Source organism: Plectropomus leopardus, chromosome 5 (genome assembly GCF_008729295.1).
Source record: "Plectropomus leopardus isolate mb chromosome 5, YSFRI_Pleo_2.0, whole genome shotgun sequence".
NCBI classification, from domain to species: domain Eukaryota; kingdom Metazoa; phylum Chordata; class Actinopteri; order Perciformes; family Serranidae; genus Plectropomus; species Plectropomus leopardus.
Genome location: NC_056467.1, coordinates 8,406,627 through 8,429,993, shown reverse-complemented (window position 1 = coordinate 8,429,993; position 23,367 = coordinate 8,406,627). Strand labels below are relative to the sequence as shown.

The 23,367-nt window shown below is 39.8% G+C and overlaps 3 protein-coding genes across 7 annotated transcripts; 1 reads left to right on the top strand and 2 right to left on the bottom strand.

Moving 5' to 3' along the window:
• LOC121942784 (sodium- and chloride-dependent GABA transporter 2-like) lies at window positions 1-7,133 on the top strand. Of its 2 annotated transcripts, none has more exons than XM_042486039.1 (14): window positions 1-175; window positions 331-390; window positions 870-1,010; window positions 1,298-1,385; window positions 1,493-1,625; window positions 1,709-1,843; window positions 1,921-2,024; window positions 2,915-3,039; window positions 3,750-3,862; window positions 3,945-4,082; window positions 4,328-4,430; window positions 4,633-4,733; window positions 4,898-5,068; window positions 6,685-7,133. In XM_042486039.1, exons 1-14 carry the CDS (start codon window positions 16-18, stop codon window positions 6,775-6,777), a joined length of 1,665 nt encoding a protein of 554 aa, XP_042341973.1. In that variant the 5' UTR covers window positions 1-15; the 3' UTR covers window positions 6,778-7,133. The 2 variants fall into 2 exon arrangements, with proteins under 2 accessions (XP_042341973.1, XP_042341972.1); XM_042486038.1 differs by having other exon boundaries at window positions 256-390.
• A 1,361-nt stretch (window positions 7,134-8,494) lies between these two features.
• On the bottom strand, window positions 8,495-15,380 carry LOC121942785 (CLOCK-interacting pacemaker-like). Of its 3 annotated transcripts, none has more exons than XM_042486041.1 (4): window positions 15,135-15,380; window positions 12,368-12,550; window positions 11,509-11,708; window positions 8,495-10,671 (listed from the first exon to the last, which is right to left on the bottom strand). In XM_042486041.1, exons 2-4 carry the CDS (start codon window positions 12,540-12,542, stop codon window positions 9,655-9,657), a joined length of 1,392 nt encoding a protein of 463 aa, XP_042341975.1. In that variant the 5' UTR covers window positions 12,543-12,550; window positions 15,135-15,380; the 3' UTR covers window positions 8,495-9,654. The 3 variants fall into 3 exon arrangements, with proteins under 3 accessions (XP_042341975.1, XP_042341974.1, XP_042341976.1); XM_042486040.1 differs by lacking the exon at window positions 15,135-15,380 and adding an exon at window positions 14,774-14,971; XM_042486042.1 differs by lacking the exon at window positions 15,135-15,380 and adding an exon at window positions 14,774-14,971 and having other exon boundaries at window positions 8,495-10,668.
• A 1,132-nt stretch (window positions 15,381-16,512) lies between these two features.
• LOC121943540 (cyclin P) lies at window positions 16,513-22,963 on the bottom strand. Of its 2 annotated transcripts, none has more exons than XM_042487080.1 (9): window positions 22,797-22,963; window positions 21,381-21,506; window positions 21,016-21,091; window positions 20,112-20,284; window positions 19,796-19,894; window positions 19,347-19,502; window positions 18,943-19,101; window positions 17,956-18,134; window positions 16,513-17,077 (listed from the first exon to the last, which is right to left on the bottom strand). In XM_042487080.1, exons 1-9 carry the CDS (start codon window positions 22,848-22,850, stop codon window positions 16,909-16,911), a joined length of 1,191 nt encoding a protein of 396 aa, XP_042343014.1. In that variant the 5' UTR covers window positions 22,851-22,963; the 3' UTR covers window positions 16,513-16,908. The 2 variants fall into 2 exon arrangements, with proteins under 2 accessions (XP_042343014.1, XP_042343015.1); XM_042487081.1 differs by having other exon boundaries at window positions 20,112-20,281.
• Between the last annotated feature and the right edge of the window lie 404 nt (window positions 22,964-23,367).

Sequence of the window (23,367 nt, the reverse complement as noted above, 5' to 3'; positions counted from 1 at the left end):
ACTGACATTTTGGGAATGTCAAATGAAAAATGTGCAACAAAACACAAGCAGGCGGAGGTGGAGGAGAGAGGACACTGGGCCAGTAAGGTGGAGTTTCTCCTGGCTGTGGCGGGAAATACTGTTGGTCTGGGCAACGTGTGGAGGTTTCCTTACCTCTGCTACAAAAATGGAGGAGGTAAGAAAATATGATGCTCACCACTTGTTACCCTAAATCTGTAGTACAGGTTTGCATTACTGTAAACTTTGTAAACTCAGGTGCATTCCTGGTGCCATATCTGGTATTTGTGGTGACCTGTGGCGTACCTCTGTTTCTGCTGGAGACAACTATAGGCCAGTTCACCCAGGAGGGCGCCATCACCTGCTGGAGGAAGCTATGCCCACTTGCTGAAGGTATGGTGTTAAGGGATTAAATGTGGATTGAAGATTCACTGAAAAGGCCCTAATGATTGATGAGCTCCAAGCGTAGCTGGTAGTTTCAGTATTGGCTCCTTTTTTATGACTGGAGAGTGGTCGGCTCTGTCATGACAACACCACCTTGGATAGTTGAGTCAAGTGAGACAGCCTTAAGAATCTCAAAAATCATTCAGTATTAAGATACATCATGTAAAATTCACAAACAACGAACTTAATAGAGAAACATTTTTTCTGTACATATCAGTGTTCTATCTTTATCATAGACTACATAAAATAGTGGATGTAGCTTTGCTTTGTGTTTCTATTTATAGGAAGAAAAAAATATCTCAGATTGAGTAAGCAGTTTTAGTAGATATGACCCTGATGGTTAAGCAGTGTGGGTAATGGATGAATAGAGGAAGTCAGGTTTTTATAATGACTGTCTATAGCAAAGAGTACCAAATGTGTCCTTGCAGGTATTGGCTATGGTGGGCAGCTGATCATTCTCTACAGCTTGATGACCTACATCATTATTCTGGCCTGGGCTTTGCTCTACCTGGTGTTCTCCTTCAGCTCACAGCTCCCCTGGGCCAGCTGCAACAACTACTGGAACACAGGTAAAACGGATAAAACTGTCACGTGCATTAAAGGGATTATGCCGCTTTTTTGGAAAATCCTTGTTATAAGTGGCACCAGTAGCTATTAAGTGAACTGCAGTCAGCATCCTGTTGCTCACGCTCGTGCTCCATAGGCACGAGGGAAATCACTGGGCATTAGCCAAAACAGTGAGGTGACATACACAAGACTGAATAAGATTGTTCTATTTTCTTTTTATTTAAACTTCGGAATCATCTCCTTGAAGATATTATACATCTGTATCATGATTACTGTTTTGTCTTTTCAGATGACTGTGTAGACTTCTCAACACGCAATAAAACCTCTGAATGGACCAACCAGACCAACACAACCTCTGCGGCCACAGAGTTCTGGGAGTACGTCGACAAATATGAACAAACTAAGCTTCTACGTTCTTTTAAATGTCCCAAATGAAGTTCTAAGTCTAAATGATTTTTTTTTTATCCATCTTGTTACTTTCTAGACGCAGAGTGCTGGCTATCTCAGGGGGCATTGAGGAGATCGGCAGTATCAGGTGGGAGGTGCTGTTGTGCCTAATTGCTATGTGGATCATCTGCTACTTTTGTATTTGGAAAGGGGTCCGGTCTACAGGAAAGGTATTTAAATAAGCCATAATACTATAGTGAAAGTGAATAGTCAATTTCTAAATGCCTTGGACTGTGTTTTTTGTTCTTTCAAGGTGGTGTATTTCACTGCTACCTTCCCCTATGTGATGTTGGTCATTCTTTTGATCCGTGGACTCTCTCTTCCCGGGGCTTTACAAGGAGTACTGTTTTATCTTCTGCCTGAACCCTCACGACTCACAGACCCTCAGGTAGGAGCTTCTTGATATATTGTACCATTGTAGAGTTCAGGTGGACAAACTTTTACACTTTTGTTGTGTTGAAGCAGGTTTGGATGGAGGCTGGGACTCAGATCTTTTTCTCATATGGTGTTGGTGTGGGCACATTAACAGTATTGGGTAGCTACAACAGTTACCACAACAACTGTTATACGTAAGTATTTATCATTACGTTAACAAACTCATGCGCTAGAAGACAAAAGCTACACAGTAACATATTAAACTATAATTACTGCCTCTTGATTGTATGCTTCCACTAATCAGTCAAGTTTCACTTACAGTTTACATCCATAAATCTGAAAATATGGATACCTTACACACATCTTCCCTCTGGCTAAACAGAGAATGTATACAATCAGCACAGTTTCAAGGTGGACAACCAAGTTTAGTGTCACCAATTCAGTATCTGACCCACTGTCTCTCCTTCCGCTCCTGAGATATGACATTGAGTAATGGCCAGAAAAGTGTTTTTGTGAAGATTACTTTTGATTTATAAATGTTATTACTTCATCATTTTATCCTATTAGACATCTGTGTGAAATTTTGTCATAATTAAAGTATGAATTCTTGTATAATAGCCAAAAACATGTTTTGTGGTTTCACAGTGACCCTGATATTTGACCTTTGAACACCAAAATCTAATCAGTTCATCTTTGAGTGCAAGTGGACATTAATGCCAAATATGGTGAAATTCCCTTGATGCCTCCTTGAGATATTGCTTCCACTAAAATGAGACAAACAACCCAAACATGGACAACCCAAAAAACATTTGTTTGAATTCTTGAGTTATGGCCAAAAACATGTTTTGTGAGGTCACAGTGAAAAACGAATTGTAATCAGTTCAGCGCTGAGTTCAAATGGATGTTTGTGCCAAATTTGAAAACAAATTGTGATATCTTGTTCAGAAGAACAGGAACAGACAGATAAACAAACAACCCAAAAACATGACGCCTCTGGCCATACTATCACCGGAGCAGAGGTATAAAAATGATCATCTACATGCTATGAATTCATGGAGTACGCCTGCATTTTTGTGTTTTGCAGAGACTGTCTGTGGCTCTGTTTACTGAACAGTGGTACCAGTGTGGTTGCTGGGTTTGCAGTCTTCTCTGTGCTGGGATTCATGGCTCACGAGCAAGGTGTTCCCATTGCAGACGTGGCAGAGTCAGGTAGTAAAATCACAAGAGATATTCAGACAGATGTAACCTCCTCTTCCAGCACCCATGTTCTGGAGCATCACACCTTACAAAGAGTTTGTTTATTGTTTGCATCATGCAAATCTGGAAATTCCATGTGGTCTGACTTCTCTGGTGTGCCTTTTAGTTGAATCCTCCAGTAACATGCATCGTACACAAGCAACTATATGTGAATATTTATGTTGACATTGCAGCTGATTGGCTACTCGAATGCTAGTTTAAAAACAAGTATATCTCTAGGCATTGAGCGCGTCCTCCTACCGCTGATCCCCAATGGGTAAAATCTTTGCTGCCATCTTGGGGGAAAACAGAGACATGACAATAATATTAACACTTAATCGTCACCAAAGTCAGTGTGTGCACAGACTCATACACTAGATAAACTTTTGCACACACACTAATTTTTACCAAAGTCCTGTGTTAATGTTGCCTCACTCTCATGACTCCCTTCCCTACATTTGGTCCTTCTTAAACACATTTGTGATGTCCAGTAAATATTCCAGTTCCCTTGATCTTGACAAACTGAGGTTGTTGTTTATGGCTTATTTGATTGATGAGAATTTCCACTTCCTAACCATGTGGATATATATCACTTATGCTTTACAAAGTCATTGATACTAAACTGGTTAAACAACAAAAGCAGTTGATAATGACCAGTCCTGCATTGTTGTTTTTTTTTTCAGGTCCAGGCTTGGCATTCATTGCATACCCTCAGGCTGTAGCCATGATGCCACTTCCCCAACTGTGGTCCGTCTGTTTCTTTGTCATGATCATTCTCTTGGGTCTGGACACACAAGTAAGATGTACTCTGGATAATAAACTCTTTGTAGTTTATATTTACAAATGTACACATTGTGTCTTATCCATTCTCTTTGCAGTTTGTTGCAATGGAAGTGGTGATGACATCCATCATAGACATGTTCCCCACGGTAATGCGCAGGGCAGGCCGACGGGAGCGTTTCCTCCTCCTCTTCTGCCTCATGTGCTTCTTCTCTCAGCTAGTCATGATCACTGAGGTCAGTATTTAGTGTTATATATGCATTTATTATTTATTAATACATTATGGCAGAGTATTGCTGCAAAATAAACCAACCTTTATGTAATGACTTTGTCTTAGTATTATAACTAGACGCTTTCAGCTCAATACATTGTAATATTTACAACATATAAGTTTAATATATTATAAAAATGTGAGCAAAAAAGGTTGTGAAGAATAGGCTTCCATACATCCATGTCAAATAAATGTCTTTGTTGTCTCTAGGGAGGGATGTATTTGTTCCAGCTGTTTGAGTACTATGCTTCCAACGGAGCCTGCATAGTCTTTCTCAGTGTGTTTGAAACCCTGGCACTGGGATGGATATTTGGTAGGTATCTTGTTTTTAAAAAGGTACTCCATCATTATTATAGTGAAACTCCATACAGTTGAGTCTCACAAAGGACAGATATAGAAAGAGCAATCACAGCTGAAGACATGCAAATGTTTTCCCCAGCTGAGTAGTATTCTCAACCACATCTAGTCTGACTTGGTCGTTATATACTGATCACCCAACCTCATCTCCTATAAAGGGGCAGAGCGGCTGTATGGCATCATTAAGGATATGACGGGTATGAATGCCAACCCATTCTTTAAAATCTGCTGGCTTTTCCTCACACCACTGGTCTTGCTGGTGAGTTGGCTTTTAGAGTTGCATGATGATAAATAATCCTAAAGCCTTGGTCCTTTTAAATGATGTCTTTGCACTTTATTGTATCCTTTGGATTTTTTATGCTGAATTAAATTCCTATACTGAAAAGTCAACTTCAGAATTTCTTTTTTTATTTTATTTTTCAGGGCTCTTTTATATGTTCTTTGGTTGAGTTCCAGCCTCTGACCTTTAATCGCTGGTACGTGTACCCAACCTGGGCATACGTGTTGGGCTGGGTACTGGCCCTCTCCTCCATCCTGCTTGTGCCGGGATGGGCGCTGTATAAACTGGGAACTGGGGCTGGGAACCTCAGTCAGGTGAGACAACTGTGTATCTGATTGTGATAATCAATTCAAGAAATTGCATGGTGTATTGTAATGTTGAGTGCATCTGTCATTGACAAAGACCTCAAGGCTTTGACCTGACCTCCAACTTCCCAAGATTTCCTTCTGATCAAGCATATGTGGGATGTGCCAAGTATCCCAAATGTTTCCCAATCCACAGTAGGGCCTCCTTGAAGGTCGCAGGTTGCAAGAAATCATCTTCTCAACATTCATGTACCAGGACATGGAATTATTATTATTATTATTGACACCAGGACGTTTATGACGGATCCTACAATTCTACAATTCTACAATTTCATTTAGCAGACGCTTTTATCCAAAGCGACGTACAACACAAGCAAGAATTTAGACTTAAGGAAAAAACCCTTAGTAAGTGCAAAAAGCTCTTCAGGTGTGATTGGTCACAGGTATTGCCGTCTAGTGGCAGAAGAAGTGCTGAACCCCCCCCCCTTACTCTACCCCAAAGGGCAAAGAGGAGAAGAGTCAGGTTAAGTGCCTAGGTGTTCTCTGTGAGTAGTTAGGTGGTGCACCAGCATGTCCTATGAATGTGTAATCACATTGGGATCTGAGAGATTTAATAATAATAATAATAATAATAATAATAACTTTATTTATAAAGCGCTTTCAGTCAAAGTGCTGTACAGCTAATAAAATCAATCAATAAAACATAAAACTAAAACTATAAAAACATTAACACAGTAAAAACAAATCAGGACATATAGCAAATAAAAAAGTGGGTCTTCAGCTTCGTTTTAAAAACATCCAGAGAGCATGCCTGTCTTATGTCCAGAGGAAGACTGTTCCAAAGTGTTGGTGCTCGGAAAGAAAAGGCTCGCTCACCAACAGTCCTTTTCCTGACTTTCGGCACCATCAGCAGGCTAGATCCTTGAGAGCGGAGAGCACGAGACGGTGCATACAGTCTGACCAGATCAGTTAAATAAGAAGGTGCTGCTCCATTTAAAAATTTGAAGGCCAGGTGGACATCTCGAGGTCTTTGCCACTTTCTTCTGGCCATTCCTAGAAAGATTTTGCGGTGTGCCATGGTGCATTGTCCTACTGGGAAGGCCAATTTCACGGGGGGGGGGGTCCTGTCCTGGTCTTCATGTTGTAGCTGAGAGGTGTATATGATAAAGGAATTGATTTTCTGATTTAAACCAGATTTTAAAGGGTACTATTGTGTCATTCTAACATCATCAGACAATCCCACAGGAATCCAACTGGCTATTAATTTATTCTTAAGTCAGATGCTGTTTAAGACCTTGCAAATGGAAATCTCAGTTCAAGTTTTATGATTCTTTTTCTCCTAAATCCAAGTGCACAAATTAAACTGACTAGTGGGAGTGAGGGAGTTCAGAGTGTTGGCTGCTGATAAAAAGCAAAAGAGCAGGCATGTCTGTAGTTTTAACAGATTTTATCTCTATATCCATATACTCCTCAAAACTTTCAGTATCTCAAAATGACTCAAGCTTCCTATGAAATGTCAAAAGAGATTCCACAGACGAGTCACGCCCCATCTACAAGAATACTTGAATGTTTGGGATTTTCTTACACTTTCGCTGGAAATTTATAGTGAATATTTCTATTTTTAGCGTTTCCATCATCTGTGTCGACCTGAACCCGTCTACTCACTGACACAAACAAGAGAAGCTGAGCTGCAGCACGTCGGAGAGGAAGATCTATAACTGTTCACTACCAGTTAAAATGAAACGCTACTTAATACTGAACTCTGCTAACTGCATTCGTATGTCCAGCAACTGAGATCTGGCACTGAGCGGGCTGGTTACTGATTGTGATATCACTCTTACTGCCTCTGTACAGTCTACAGGCCAAAGGTTGAAGACAAACACGCCAGTCTTATTTATTTCAGCAATGTCATGCTTATCATGGAAAATTCTTAATGTGACGTCATTGCAAGTGTTGTGGAAATATTAAACATGCACATTTCTCCTGTCAATGTCCCACATTCAAAGTAACAATAAACTATTTTAACATGCAAAGTACACAATTTCAAAGTGGTATTTTTGCAGTAAAAGGCTAATCTTTTATCGCATCTTGATTACCATCAGATTTCTATTATGATTAAAAACTGTGAATGGCTAAATGTAAAGTAAAACATGCACTAAAGCATGTATATCTCAATTAATGTCATAAATAAGCTAATTTCAAGAGACTCCACACTGAACAAAACTGTAAATATGACACTTTTGTTTTTACTTCAATTTTTCAGTTTTTAGTTCAATATCTTAAGACTTTTTTTGCACTCAATAGGTACATTTGTCTCAAATTTTGGTCACAAATTTGGTAAAATCCATGTTGGTAAGCACTTCTCCTTTTCAAGTAACAATAATCTCTCCACCTGACAGGTGTGGCATATCAAGATGCTGATTAAACTACTTGATTACTACACAGGTGTGCCTTGGGATGGTCACAAAAGAAGGCCACTTTAAAACGTGCAGTGTGATCACACAACACAATGCCACAGACGTCGCAAGTTTTGAGGGAGTGTGCTGTTGGCATGCTGACTGTGTGAATGTCTACCAGAGCTGCTTAATGACCATTTCACTACCACAAGCCATCTCCAGTGGGTCTTTTTCTGTGAATTTGATAGTACATCCAACTGGCCACACAGCCACAGACCACGTGTAACCACACCAGCTCAGGACCTCCACCTCCAGCGTCTTCACCTGTAAGATCACCTGAGACCAGATGTGCTGCCAAATTAACACAAATGACAATGAAGAGGGCTTTTGGTAGTGAAATAAACATTTAGTTCACGTGCAACAGCTCCAATGGACAGTCTGACAGTTGGTGTGCCACTGGCATGCTCTTTGGCATTTTGTTGCATAGTCAAACAGCACATTTTAAGGTGGCCTTATATTGTGACCATCCCAAGGCACAGCTGAGAAGTAATGACACTGTTTAATCAGCACCTTGAGATGTCACACCTGTCATGTGGATGGATCATCTTGGAAAAGGAGATGTGCTCACAAACACATTAACAAATTTGCAACATAAATTTGAGAGAAATAAATTTACTGAGTGCATTAAAATACTCCTCTTCTTGTCAAAGATGACAGTTGAGTTTTAAATTTTGTTCTGTATATTTTTGAAAAGGAATCAGAGAAATATTTTGTGAAAAACGAATAAAAACACTGTTTTTCACTGACATTTTCAACAGTCTCCCTGACAGCACTGTACGTGTTCTGTCATTGTGGAGCTCAATGGATGGACTGGAAAGGATCTTTTCATGGCTTTAAAGAAACAGTCAATCACACACAAGTCCTTCTCATATGTGCATCATGACCTTGGTGACTCGGTGTCCATGGCAGCACCTGCATTAACTCAGGGTCATGGTTATATGAGGCTCCATTTGAACATTTAATACACTGAAAATGCCTGTTCTTTATATATTGCTTTATTACAATACTGTAAAATTATCAAAATACACTGTATAAACCACTTTAAATTTCAGAATGTGTGCATTCCCGGCAGCAATGTCTGCACAAGCACAAAGAAATAGATGAAAAATCATACATATACCACATGCATATAACCATGCAACATACTTTTTATATTTAGACATTGTCAAACTTAAACTCAAAATACCAAATCCCAACTGTGCTCCATCTCTGATTGACACAGATGACAAAAATAACGAAAAACATTAAAGACAAGAAAGCTGCTGCATGAGAGGAAATGCTATTACTTATCATGGAGATGCTGCGGAGAAATTATACAGTCTGTGGTTGGATTGCTTCCATTGATAGACAGTGTGCTGTGTTTGTGAAATGATGACGATATGATAACATGTGACGATGATGTGCCGTGGTAAAGCACAAAAATCAAGTGAAAAAGAGTTTTTAAGGCTTTGTTGAAGAGCGTTCGTATAGAAGTCCTTGCCGCAGTCCAGTGTAGTGCAGTGTGTGATGTTAGAGACTTTTTCTCTGCAGCACTGAGGCCCCACTTGTGTCTGAAGTGCTACGAGTTTCCTTTATGGGCCATTTTTCTGGAAGCCTTTAGCTTTGTGTCGCTTTGATGACACCAGTTAATATTTCTGTTGAAGGTCGCAGGTTGCAAGAAATCATCTTCTCAACATTCATGTACCAGGACATGGAATTATTATTATTATTATTATAGTGCAACCTGTGTATGAGAAACTTTCCGCTGTCTCCTGGGGAAACACATTTTATGTTCACATAAACTTTTAAGCGGCTCAGAAGCAGAGATCCTCCACTCATCTGAGTGGTTCTATAAAATCTGCAGTGGTAAAACATGGTGCTTCGGGCCTGAATTGCACTTGCGTGAATTAATACGGGATCCGCTTTCAGATGTTGAACAGTGAATTCTGGTAGAAGAAGGCAACTGGAAACAAAACATGGACTGCAACATTTAGTCCTAACCTCAAGTCTTTGTTGGATTACAGTTGACCTTCAGAGATAATTCATCACAATCCCTATAAAACTAGGTTCGTATAACCAGGAGTAAACCACTGAAACCACACATAATATCCAAAAACAGTCCTGTGTACTCGCTCTCCCTTTAAAGGCACTGCAGACGTGCTAATCGGTGGAACTGTCAGGAGGTATGAAGGTGACTTCCTCTAAGAATTTATCTCCGACCTGAAGCTCTCTGGCTTGTTCTGAGTTTGGTTGCTGTATAGTAGTGAGAAGGTGAAACGGCAGCACCTCTGAGCTCTCAGCGGTTTGTGGCCCACTGGCGTCACCTGTGGAAATATTTGCTAGTTGACTGGCAGAATCTGGATGACACAGGGTTTGAAGGTTTTGCAGGATTTTAAGGTTGGGGTATCTGCCAGACTCGGCCATGGCTTTATGCACATGTTCCCAGGTTGTGATACCACTAATACTGCAGGCGGGGTTAATGGCAGCCTGCCACAGTAGCTCTGTGTGCTGGCGGAGCTGGGCAATGTCTCGCTCAGTGGCGCTGCTCTGGCGCATCAGCTCCTTCGTGCGCAATGTAATGTCCAACAGACCTGATTGTCTAAGGATTTCTACCGTGTTGAGGAAACGGCGATGGCGAGTACTGGTGGTGCTGTTTCTGTGAAGTCCTCTGGTTGTGTGGACAGAGGAGGTGGTGTTCAAATTGGACCCAGATGGGGAGTCCTGACTCGAGGAGACAGTGTTGGGACTGGAGGAGGATCGAGCATCTCTGGTTGAAGTGGAACATGGCAGCCCAGAAGTTAACACTGCTACTTTGGGTTGCTTAGAAAAGTGCTGCTCAGGTACACTGCTGGTTACAGGTGTGTCATCACGCTTGTGTTCTGTGCACACCCTCTTGCTCAGGTTCTGTGATTCATCGTTCAATGATGATTTATCAGGCGGCTTCTTGCCAGGGTGTGGTGCAATGCGGGGGTAGGACTTGAGAATGGGCAGGTAGGTGCTATGTTCTTTCTTCCCTGTGACGTTGGATCTCTGGTGTAAGGGCTTGTGGAGCTGGACGGAGGCCTGCGACAAGCTAGGCTGCTGGAAAATGATCATATGGGTGGCATCAGAACTACCAGTTTCCCTGCCTCCATTTCTCAGGGGCAGCTGACCTCTTTTATGGATCATGTCCGACTGCTGGAACAGGGAAGAGGACAGAAGTACCGTGAGACAGAAAACAAACACAGTATTTAAAGGGGGGTATGAGTACATTTAGTTCATTTTTATAGGAATCACATTGTAAGACTTGGCAATATTAAATTTTAGAGATGTACCATTTTGCAGACATCTGATATACTGCATGAAAACAACTAATTTGGCAGATAACCGATATCAATACTTTTACAGTCTCTTCTGTAATGCAAATTAACACAATATTATGCATACTCTTATCGCAAGGGCCGATCAGCAGATGGAGATAAGACACAACGCTTTTTTAAAGAATGTAATATTCATTCATTGTGCAAAATAAGAAAGATACTTCAACGTAGGGTGGATGTCTTGAACATCCACCCGAAGTTGTCAATCAAAAAGAATATATACTGGTTTGTGATATCATCACAAATCTGCATGTCAGACAGTTCAGATATTTTATTTTAAAACCAATATCTGCCAATACCGATGACATCTCTACTAAATTTACTTTTGTTCATCCATGTTTTGGGGAGATGCATAATGACACCCCCCCTTACCATTTTCAGAAAACCAGAAAAAAAATCACAGACAAACAAGTGTAAGTATTGAAATACATGCCATTCTTACTGTAATAGTCAGTCTCTAACCTGTCCCTGACATTTTGCAGCTTCATTTGCAACAACATTGTTTCTTTATTCGTGTCTCACTCATTTCTTCCTTAACCTATCTTCCTGCCTCGATCCCTCATCTCTGCTTCTGTTCACTTTTTACTTGTGAGTTATTTTCAACAGAGCAAAAGTGAATTCCTTACCTCACTGTCTGCACCTACACCTGTCTTACCTGGTTAAGCACCATATTATTGATGATGTAGATGGGTGGGAGCTGATGGCTTGCTAGCATCAAGGTAAGATTTCCAGGATTCCCTTGCCCATCGTCTTTGTTTTGACCGGGCTGTGAAGTTTCTGCATGCTCGCTGCCTCTGGACTGGCTTTTGTTGCTGCGCTGGTCCTCTGCATCCGTCTGCTGCCAGTCTGAGCCGTCTGAAGGGAATTTGGAACAACAAATACATGCTGACTGACACAGAGTAAAGTCATGCTCAAATTTAAAAAAAAAAAATAATAAATTCCATCTTATGCTAAAATATGCAAACATTTATACATTTATGTTTACAAAAGGTGGAGAGAAGTGGGACAGACATGCTTTCACATATTCATATGTCCACTCTGTATGCCAATTATAGGAAAAAGCAACAGAATAAAGATTATTAACATGCAGCCAAAGTATGTATGTAGTGAGATATCATCATAGGTAGGATAAGGTGTGAAAATAAATATTCAATATCATGACTTAATTTAAGAGAATGCTAACATCATTCAATTAAGTTATGCCCCCAAAATTAAGGAATTGAGAATAAAAACTGCTTGAATTCCTGCAGACTTCATCTGATGTGGACATAAAAGTAATCACATTAAACCTGCTGCCAGCACAATACCATCCTTGTCATTGATTCATTTCAAAGCCAAGAAAATGTCCTACTAATCATGTACTGTACTGTTTGTCCCGTTCATTTTAAAAACGATTGCTGCCTGAGCTGACTTGTAAAGATAAATGGGAGTGTATGGGAAATAGCTGTAGGGAATAAAACCTGGTAAATTGTGACTGTCTTGCTTTGGTTACATTTTTTGCTACTATTACTTACCAGAGTAGCCAGAGTCTTTTTCTGAACTGCAGTGGGAGCCCGTTCCACTTGAGTCATCTGTGTCTTTTGTATCACGCATGGCCCGCAGTGTCATGTTGTTGCTCTTATTTTTAGCATTCTTGCTGGATGTAGCACAAGAGCTGTGCTCATTCAAGCCACGCTGTTCCTTTGGCATCTTGGACCCTAATGAGACAATACAGGATATTTAGTCTGTCTCTGAATGCCTGAATTGAAAGCATTAAGACAAAATAATGTTTTACTGTTTTGAGAGAGCCATCACCCACTGCATGCTGGGATAGGATCCAGCCTCTAATGACTATTTGTAGAGAAAATATTCCTCTTGTTTTAAGTTTTATTTTACTAATTCTTTTAGATGAAAAACAACAAAAAATAAGATAATATCAACAGTGCAATTGTTGAGAAAGTGATATATATAAATGCAGAGTTTGAATGCTCCATCATTGAATGTCATAGATGACAATAATGAATGGATAAGTTGAATAGATAGTATGCCCTTGCATCACTTAATTAGCAGCACATAGTTTCACAAAAAAAAAAACTTATGTGCAGTTAATGCCACATAGCTTTTTAAAACTACTTTGTTAGTACTGGGCAGCAGTGAGTCTTTTTTTTTTGCCTGAGTTCTTTCTTAATCTGGTTGTACAGTCAATTGCACAACAGCTTTAAACCATTTTAAAAGTGTTTCCAATGTTAATTTTCCACATCAATCCACAGTGGAACATGCTGACAGTTGTAAGTTTGCCTTTGAGGGGTGTAACCAACGCAACTTCAGCACAGTGACAACATGTGCATACACACTAATCATACCTTACAGATAATCTCAGCAAAACATTTACTTTTACATCATGCTAAGTACTAAAGTCATAATTTGAGCACGATTGGTAGTTTAACAGCCTCTCTCTGAGGCTCCAGTAGATAGACTATGCAACTTGTTAAACTGAGAACTCAGAGGAATAAGATATAATTTTGAAAAGTGACAAGTAGAGAGAGTGCCAAAACTCTCCATGTATGTACTGTATAGTGTTTCCTGTTTAAACTCCCAAGAAATCAGAAGAAAAAAAACCCTCAAATAAGTCCATTAGCATAAACACCTTTCCCATTACATGCATGTGTGCATTTACTTGCCCACTGTGGATTTACATAGAGCCCGTGGAATGTGAGGGTCATGTGTTATTTTGAGTCCACCCACCAAGACAGAGAGCCTGATTTATCGTTTACCCAAAGAGAACGTACAGTTAAAATTCATGTTTTAACAAGATTACTGCAGCTTGTTAAAGTTGGTCTTTAACTTTTTTATTCCTATTTCTTCTCTCTCACACAACAATATAAAAGCTACTACTCTTAAAGGTGTACTGCCAAAATGACTATATATATATATATATATATATATATGTATATATATACATACATATATATATATATATATATATAACACACACACACACACACCCGGTTCAAGCTATCTGATGTTCTATTGTACTCCAAATCCTATGCCTGTAACAAGTTAGGAGGGGATGTAAATAAGGAAACAACAGGCAGGAGCCTACTGTACAATTTGTCATTCTGTCAGAGGATTATTTTTTTTTATAAATTACTTTTTGGTTTGTTGCTGTGTTCTCCACAGAGAGTTGGATGGTCTTACTGTATCTGATGGTCAAAGTACATATGTAAATGCAGAAGTGGAACAGATAGTACATGGGTTGCTGAATCTGCTGTGAAAATGATCAGCTAGACTGCTTATGGTTGACCCTGAATGACTCACTGCTGCTGGGGGGGGGGGGGATACGTCTCTACAAGGACACACGAATCAACAACGGAGCCATGCATTTAATACTCACATTTTATGTCTGCTACAGAATACAATGTTACACTAAGCAACATAAACGTAAACCTCTGCAGAAATGTGCATTAGGATTTCAACTGACGTTTTTCCTTTCATGGTATACTGCACAATTTATTGCTGCTCGTCTTTAATACACACCGCGTCAACCTATTCATAAAAAGTTTACGCAATCGTGAATGTAAATTACACTCTTTGTTTCAGTCATTTGTGTACGCTCAACCCGTCTCATACTTCCAACAGTGCTTCCGTGAAGACAGCACATCTTGCCCTCAGCTGAACCAGCAGCACCCCCTCCCCCTCTCCCTATTATGTAACACTCAACTTCAACTCCGGCGCTCTCTGTACAGCACTTCCTCTCACACTGGCCTTCAACAGTCAAAAATACAGAATAACCAAAGTGGTTGGTTGAAATTAAAACGACATTATGCGTCGATAACAGGCCGACAGCATTGTGCAAGAATAAAAAGTTCTCAATGTCACTTTTTATTCTTTTTCAAAGCTAATACATTTAAAAGCTCTCTTATCGGCAGTGGAAAACTTACCTTGACATGTAAAACAGCCAATTATTTCCAATAATAATCGTTTTCCCGCTTATGCTCGCTTTTAAGGCGCCGTGCAACGCTGGGGTTGACATGCAGTGTCATGCTTAAATCGTTGTCTGCCGGAGTTACATTAAAAAAACATTAATTTCCCTCTCTTTGTGATAAGACTATTGAACTGAGGTTGCGATTAGGCAACGTCTGTCAGGTTAGACAACACTGACAACATCATATCCGGTTGTTTTAAAAATAAAACGCACACCTCCAGACAATGGACAGATTTTGTCAATAAAACCGCCAAATCTGAAAATATTCAGTGTAATTCAGAATCATAAGCATTTTGTTATAATATTTCAAGACTTACCTTAACGTTTACCCAACAGTGGCAACTTCCCCGCTTTTGTTTTGAAATCCTGGTGGCTAATTTTATCTAGCTTGACGCCGCCGTTTCACGTGAACACGAAATGTTAAAAAATGATTGAATAGCCTGATGCATATCGACATGTTGTGTGATTCAACCCTGTATGCGAACAGACAAACAAAGGCCATAAATTACGCAATTAAACATGCAGGTTGAAATAATTATCCGTGCTGTCGTTACCTCAGGTGAACCTACACGAGCCTGTTGGACTTCCCACCAGACACAATGAAAATGATCTTTCCGCGAGCTAAACGCCTATTGGTCAGTGGGACGACTACGATAGCCAATCAGAAAATAGTGCACATGTAAGCAACGTCACATATATGGGATACATGCTGCAAGTGTGCAGTAAACAACAAGGCTCCCCATAAGACTTTATCTTCAGTAAAGGTCACACTAGGGATAAAGATAAAAACAGTGGCTGATGAAGCACCTGAAATCTACATGAAATATAAGTATAAATATCATATATAGTATTAAGTATATATATAGTATTAATATTACTATACATTTAGGATCTAAAAATAATTTTGAATTCTTTTTTTATTTTAAAATTGGAGTTAGGTTGCAGGATATTTGTAAACTTTATTGTATGGTGCCCCTTTTATAAGCTTTGAATAGCCTCAGGGTGTCCCATTTCACACGTCTAATTTTGCTTGAAATCATTTTTGTATCTATATTTTTATCGACTCAGTGAATAAACTTAACTGAACTGAAAGCCACACTTGTTATAGTACAGATATTTAATGAGAAAATGACTGGAGGAAGTTAAAGTCACCCATGAGAATAAAATTTGAGTAAAAGTCTTGATGTATCTGACATTTATATATTTATTATTACTTACATTACATCACTGGATAAAAATGAATGTGTTGAGAAAGATGATTCCACCTATAACTGCATGAACTTGAACTGCAGTCTCAACTTTTGCCAGGCTTTGTTGCAAACAACTGACTGGTGACACCAGCTTTACACAAATGTATGTATCTGCAAAGGTGTTGCTGCTCACAATAACTGCATAAACATAACTTTAGAGAGCTCAACTTGTAGGACAAACCGATTCTCTACAGAAAAAAAATCAGTTTTAAAATTAGGCAGGGTGTATAAGAGGCACATTTGTTTATAACATTTACTGAAAAGAAATACTCTGCTGTAACAGCTGTGCAACATTCTCTATGATGACTCCTTCAGGCCAGTCAGCTGACTACATGACTGCATATGTGAGCAGACTGACCAACAATGCAGCCATACAGTCAGAAGGGGGCTCTGCTGTCTTGTAGAAATTGTATAAGTTTGTGCAAAATAAACAGCTGAAACTTGAAACTTTGCAGCAGATTCTTTATTTTAACATTAAAACTTTCAAAATAATTGACACAGCCCACATCCTCTTCGCAAAATGACAAGACAAGGACACATCAATACAATTCTAATATTTTTCTAAATTGGCTGCAAGATAAGATCATAAAACAGGTGTGCCACAGGCTTAGCTAAATTACAGACACGCAAAGTGCATACAGTCCTTTGTCAAACAATGTTTGGCATCAAGTCATTCATACTTCTTCCTCACACATTTGCATGGAAACTCTTCAGGATCCACAGCAAAGAATATACAGCCCTGGTCAGGCGCTTAGACCAGGGCAAGTCCTCAAGTTATACTGGTCAAGCATCTATACCTTGAAACTTTAGCATATGATCAAGTTTCTGGGAATCAGGAATGTCAAGTGCAAAGACCCAGCAGAGCAGCAGCGTTCTTTAGACCTGGGTGTCTGCTCACATGCATGGCCTCTGGGGAGGAGAATTTAATAAAAGTAGCCCAGGTCTCTGGGGTGTGGGCCCTGGCTGCTGCACCGGCCAGGATGTGCATGATCCTCAGCAGGGCAGGCTCACTAAAAAAAACCCAAAAAAACAAAGCATACAGATTTGAAATGGACATGTAAGATGGATGCTGACAAATACAAGAACACTTGGAAAGTGAAGTTTTGTATCTGTGATCTAGCTGAATATCAAACTGCACAAATAATACATAAAGCAAGGAACAAACGACTCCCAGGTAATATTCTGAAATCTTTTTTGATAGAGAGGGGGGTTATAGTTGGAGGGAGAAATTTAAATTCAAGATGCAAGGTGTTCGCACGGCTATGAAAAGTACATGTATTTCAGTTAGTGATGTGAAGCTGTGGAATAATATAAGCATGGAGCTAAAGCAATGTCCAAACATGATCCAGTTCAAAAAGAGGTACAAAGAGATGATTTTCACAAGGTACAGTGATGAGAGTGGGCTTTAAAAATCACTAGGTGTTTTCAAAGTATGTATGCATATTTGTGTGTCTAATATGTGGCAATAACGTTTATAGTAAGATATAGAAATGTGGTCATTATGTGTGAACGTGTGTGTGTGTGTATATATGCATGTATATACATATGTGTATGTATATGCGTGTGTGTGTGTGTGTTTATAAGTATATGTGTCTATAAAGCATACATGTATGTATACATGTATGTATATATGGTGCATAAGGGTATATGCATGTATATGTGTATATTTTCATATACACTTATTCTGCTTATTTGTTAGCACTAAGTTAACTTTTTGTTTGTTTGTTTATTTATTTTGTTTTCACGTCAGAAAGAAATTTTTCATTCATTCATGTTCTACAGAGAGCTCAGTAACTACAGTGCTGATGATGCCAGGGATAAAGGCGCTTAACGGGCTCAGGGTCACTGTGGATTAGGACAGTGGATCTTCACGAGTGAAGACACAAACCTGCCGACATGGATGCTGGAGGCCAGACACCAGGCAGCCTCCCCCTCTGGTGTCGGGGGCTCCTGCAGAACTTGGCGGGACAAGCAGAGAGCAGCTCCTGCAAGCTGCACAGGCAGGAACACCACACATTGGCTCTCCAGGAGAGACAGCTCCAGCAGATAACGAGCCATCCACACCACCTGGTGGCACAGACAAAGTAGATTTACTATTCATTTTTTAAACATAGTTTAAATAATGAAATCAAAGTTTGTCCTTGATCCTGCTACATCTTTGTAGTTGAAGGATGGGATGATTAAAATCACCAGCTACAATGAAAATCCTATCTGGCTGCTAGGGCATGTTGCTACTGATAGCATCATACAATTCATGCATTTTTTTTTAATTTGCATCTTATCTACATCTTATTGTCCTGTCTGCTCTGAACAGGGTCCGCCTATCCAGTTCAATAGCTTGGTCGGGGATGTTAGGGGTTAACCATGTCTCTGAAGAAGTGCACAGAGCAGTCTCGGATTTCTCATTGCTGAATAAGCCTCAGTCACATCTCATCCACTTAATTCTCCTGCGACTGGACATTAGCCAGAAAAAGGCTTGGTAGAGGAACAGCTCTCGGCCCATGTCAGGTCAGCCTTGCCCTGATGCCGGCTCTCCCTCTCTTCATCCAACGCTTTTGGTTTTGTTTCTCCCCTCTGGTCTAACTCACTGCTTGACATATGCCATTGCTGGGAATCCTCTTGCTGTCTGCTGCATTCTGTCCAAACCCCACACAACTTTTCCTGTTGCTGATAAGTGCTTCTCTATTGTAGAAAAGTGGCCATGGAGTTGAAAATAAATAAATAAATAAATAAAAATATAGCAAAAAAGCCCCTGGCTGCTGCATCTATGTGTGCAGCTGTTGTTTGACACCTCAGATATGACACCTCTGTTACTGGAAAATAATCTCATTGATAGGATGAGAAACTGGAAAAAGAGCACAAAATGCACATCTACCTTAGCACTGCAGCGTGCAATGGAGGCGAGGAGGAGGAGAAAATGCAAAGGGGGACAGTAGGACAAATCGAAATTCAGCCCTTGGAGGACTTTGCGCTCCATTCGCAGCACCTGATGTTTAGTGTAGGCGTGGTCCATCAAGTAGCAAAGTGAGGAGACCTGCAAGAGGAAGCACAAGAAAAGGAATCATTACAACAATTAAAGTGGAAAAAAAGTATCCTATTTATCAATTTTCATAAAGGAAATAAACCTTTCATTGCTTTAAGTCTATAATGAGCTATGAATAAATAAAATTAAACTTAAAGAAACACTGAACTAACAGAAGTAAACAGATCATGGATTATTTAGGTATTTTGGCGGACGTCACAGACGCTTTATAGTTGGGGAGGGCTGAGCCACCTTACCTCAGGTAGGAGACACTCTTCCTTCTTTGCAGCAAGGAAAAGACAAACCATGCCGAGGAGCTGCAGGTTGACTGTGGTCACCTTGATCTGACGCAGGGATCGGTTGAGGAGATGTATGGCCAGATAAAGGGTCTCTTCCTGAAAATTCATAATTTCCTGAAAGGAATAAACCGGGCATTCAAGAAAACCCATTAGATTATTACAGAGGTAGTTTGACAAATTTTCGGGGGGGAACACCCACTTTCGAACCAAGCTAGATAAGTGGTACGAATGAGCTGCCGATAGCAGGCTTATTTTTTAAATTTTTTGGTTTGAAAGTCACTGCAATTGGTAATAAAAAGATAACAAAAGAAGAGAACCTGTCACGGGGGCAACAGGTGGACCTTAAATTATTATTTAGACCAGCTTTGTTTTGCGATAGAAAACCCCTCATCCACAGAGAGACTCACATGTACTTGAATAAGCCAGTCTACCAGGACAGAGCGGGTGGCATCAGTGAAGTGCCGGGGCAGGTCGGCATTGGGAAAAGACTGTCTTGTTTGAGTTCTCTGCAGGGTGAGAACAGAAAAACAGGAGGCAAGCACTAAATATTTTAAGAGATACAGTGCGATAAGTGTGCCAATCTTCTATGTTGCCTCTCTTGTACACATTAGTGGTAAGGTCTGCATACAGGACATTTTAGGGATAATGTTCCTTTTTTACAATATTACAAACAAATCATAAACACATGAAGCCATTTAGTGATCTCTGTTCCTGATGACTCACCATCATATCCAAGAACATGTCCCAGGCGTACGTCCGGTCCCATATGAGGTCCAGTTTCTCCAGAGCCGTCTCCACTTCATGGCGCAGCAAGCTGGGCACCAGTGCCTGTAGGCTGTGAAGACCCTGCAGCCCATGAGCGTAACGAAGCACAGGCTCCTCCAAACACCCATCTGCTACACGGGATGGAAAAGAGGTTAGGGAGAAATCACTTTTTTTTTTTCACTTGTCTTTTACAGCATAAGTAACAATCTGCCAGCATCTGAGCTCTGAATCTTAGATATCATCCAGCAAAAATGACCGCTTGTACTTACAATCATTCAATATTTATTCCATCAAATTTGCATTCAGCACTGCTGTATTATTGTTTACAATTTACATAAAAAGACTTTTGGACATTGCGTGTTTTTATTCATGGTTGTTTTGTCAGGCATAAATATACTTTTTATATATTTATTAAAATGTTTATGCTTAGTTTTGTTAAACTTGTGTCCTGTGTCCTGATTTTTTTAAAAAGCTGCATTTTTATCTGTCGAAGTACACTGAGCAAAAAAAAAAAAAAGAAAAAAAAAAAAGAGTGAAATTCCTTGTATGTGTACACACGCCTGGGGTGAAAATAGGAGTTTTTGCATGTGATCACCTTAAAATGAGTTGTTTAAATCTACACACAGAGTGGGTCCTCTCCCACAGTCTGCCATGTTGTTCTACAGTAGCCCAGAACGGACAAATCAGACTGTGACCCTTAATAGGGCCATTTTGTTTCGATGATCATCGTAGTTCTTCTACACGCTTGGCACACAGCAGTTTCAGTTCTGGTAAATCCTAATCATTGGACATTTACCTGCATTTATTTGAGACTGGTGTGAGAGGAAAAAAAAAAACAAAACATTGCTATCAATTACACTACCAGCTGAGCGTGTTTGACTGTCTTCATGGAACCCCATGAGGATGCCTTCACTTGTTTGCGTCGATAACCTCCTCTCCTGCAAACAGAGATCTCTTTACACACACATGCACTCAGAAGTGGGGTTGTTATGATCATGACTCACACACACACACACAAAAGATGAAACACTCTTCGCTGATTCTTTGAACCAATCAGTTTACAGTGACTGCAACATATTCACGGATCAGCAAGATTACAAACACGGTTGTCTTTATACACAATCATGTAAGACTGGTATGCTGTGAAAATAAGTTCAAACAGGAGGAAAGAAGAGCAAGACACTGTAGTATGTTGTGTGAAGATGACAAGCAAAAAAGAAGGCGTACCCATCTGCGTTCTGGCTCCATTTTCACAGGAGCCATTCTGGACTCATCTACTTCTGCAGGCCGCCAGCAATCTATAGGTCCACAGGCATTCAACCGAGTTCTTAACGGGGCTCGCCTCTCATCCGCCTGGAAGAAACAACACTAAGTCTTTCCACAGATATGACCCTGACCTACCCAGTTTTATTACCAATGCTGAGGCAAATAAATAAATAAATAAATAAATAAATAAATATTCTTTTATAGTGACTGTAGTTGGCTGGAGTTCTATGTACAAACATCAGTTAATATCAGGGGACAGTAACGCCACAAAATAAATGTGCTTAAATAGTGGTTGACTTCAGGTCATCAGTAGCACCAAAGCTCCTACTCCACCTATCTAATCAGCAACTCATTCACACCTGGGATCATGGCAGGTGGATGCAATTACTCCAACTGGAAACACACACACACACACACACACACACACACACACACACACACACACACACACACACACACACACACACACACAACACACACACACACACACACACACACACACACACACACACACACACACACACACACACACACACACACAACACACACACACACACACACACACACACACACAACGGAGCACGCCTGTTTGAACTATGTAGAGTTCGAGGACAAACAAAGCAATTGAAAAAAAAAAAATGTTTGAGGGAAAAAAAGCATGAGTTGGGAAAGTGTAATTATTGAGATTAAGGTTTAACGCTTTAAAATTCCTTTAAAATAATGTGAAAAAATAAGTCCAAATAACATGATTTTATAAGGAATGAAGTGTGTTCATAATTATCATACTTTAACTTTAAAATTCCTTCTAAATGTGGAAACATTTAGATCAATTTAACTTTTACTACTTAGCAACTTAAAAATGTGTTTTCAGAATTATGGTAACAGTATATAACACTTTAAAATTCCTTTTACATGATGTGAAAACTTTTTTTATGAACAATCAACTTAAAAATGTGTGTTAATATATATGTTAATTAAATGCTTAATTCCCATAATTATGAACACAATATTTTAAGTCGACAACCCATACAAGTTAATTTGTTCCAACTACGTTTTTCATATTATCTAAAATAAATTCTGTGTTATTTATTACAATATTTATCAACACACGTTTTAAGTAACACATAAAATAAAGGAATTTTAAAGTGTCAATGAGAGTTTTTCTTTTGTTAATTTCTCAATAAGTATTGTCAGCCATCGATTACTTAGAAAATAGCCTAAATGAGCTGTCATCGAGGGAAATAGTTAAACATAAATGTAAGAGGAACAGAAAATACATACAAGCACGTGAAAAGTGGAATAGCACTCCATATGAGAACTTTGTATTTTTGTATTTTTTTGTGGTCTGCAGAGCCCACTGAGCAGACTGATGCTCACCTTCTTGTGTAAGTCCAGCAGGGGCTTGGATTCGCAGAAACCAGTCCTGGCCATGGTCACAGCCGGAGACAGTGTCCCTGTACCGGGCCGCTGCAGCTACTTATCCACAGGTGTCGGCGGTGGCCTGGAGCACAGAGAGCAGCCATGCCGCAGGAGCAGCCGCCAATAAATACAGGTGAGCCGCGCTGATTGCTGTAGGGACACCGGTGTCAACGTGCACGGGACTTCCGGTCGGCGTTTACAAATAAACCACGTTTTGCTTCACGTTGCAATAAAAATGTTTTTACATTTAAGCGACCAAAAGCTTATTATTGCATGCTATGGGTTACTTTTAAATAGCCAATACACCATAATACGGCAATATTTTATAAAGTTTGCAACGTGGTGCAAGTTACCTTACCCAATCCATTATTTTTTGCAATAACCGAAACAAATTCAGTTTTTTTGAGGTGCTGAATTCATTCAAATGCAGTCTAATTAAAATTTAATCTCCCTAAACAATTATTACCTAGATTCAGTTTTACAGCCTTTCCCACAATGCACAAAATTAATTTTGGATATGTTAAGGGAC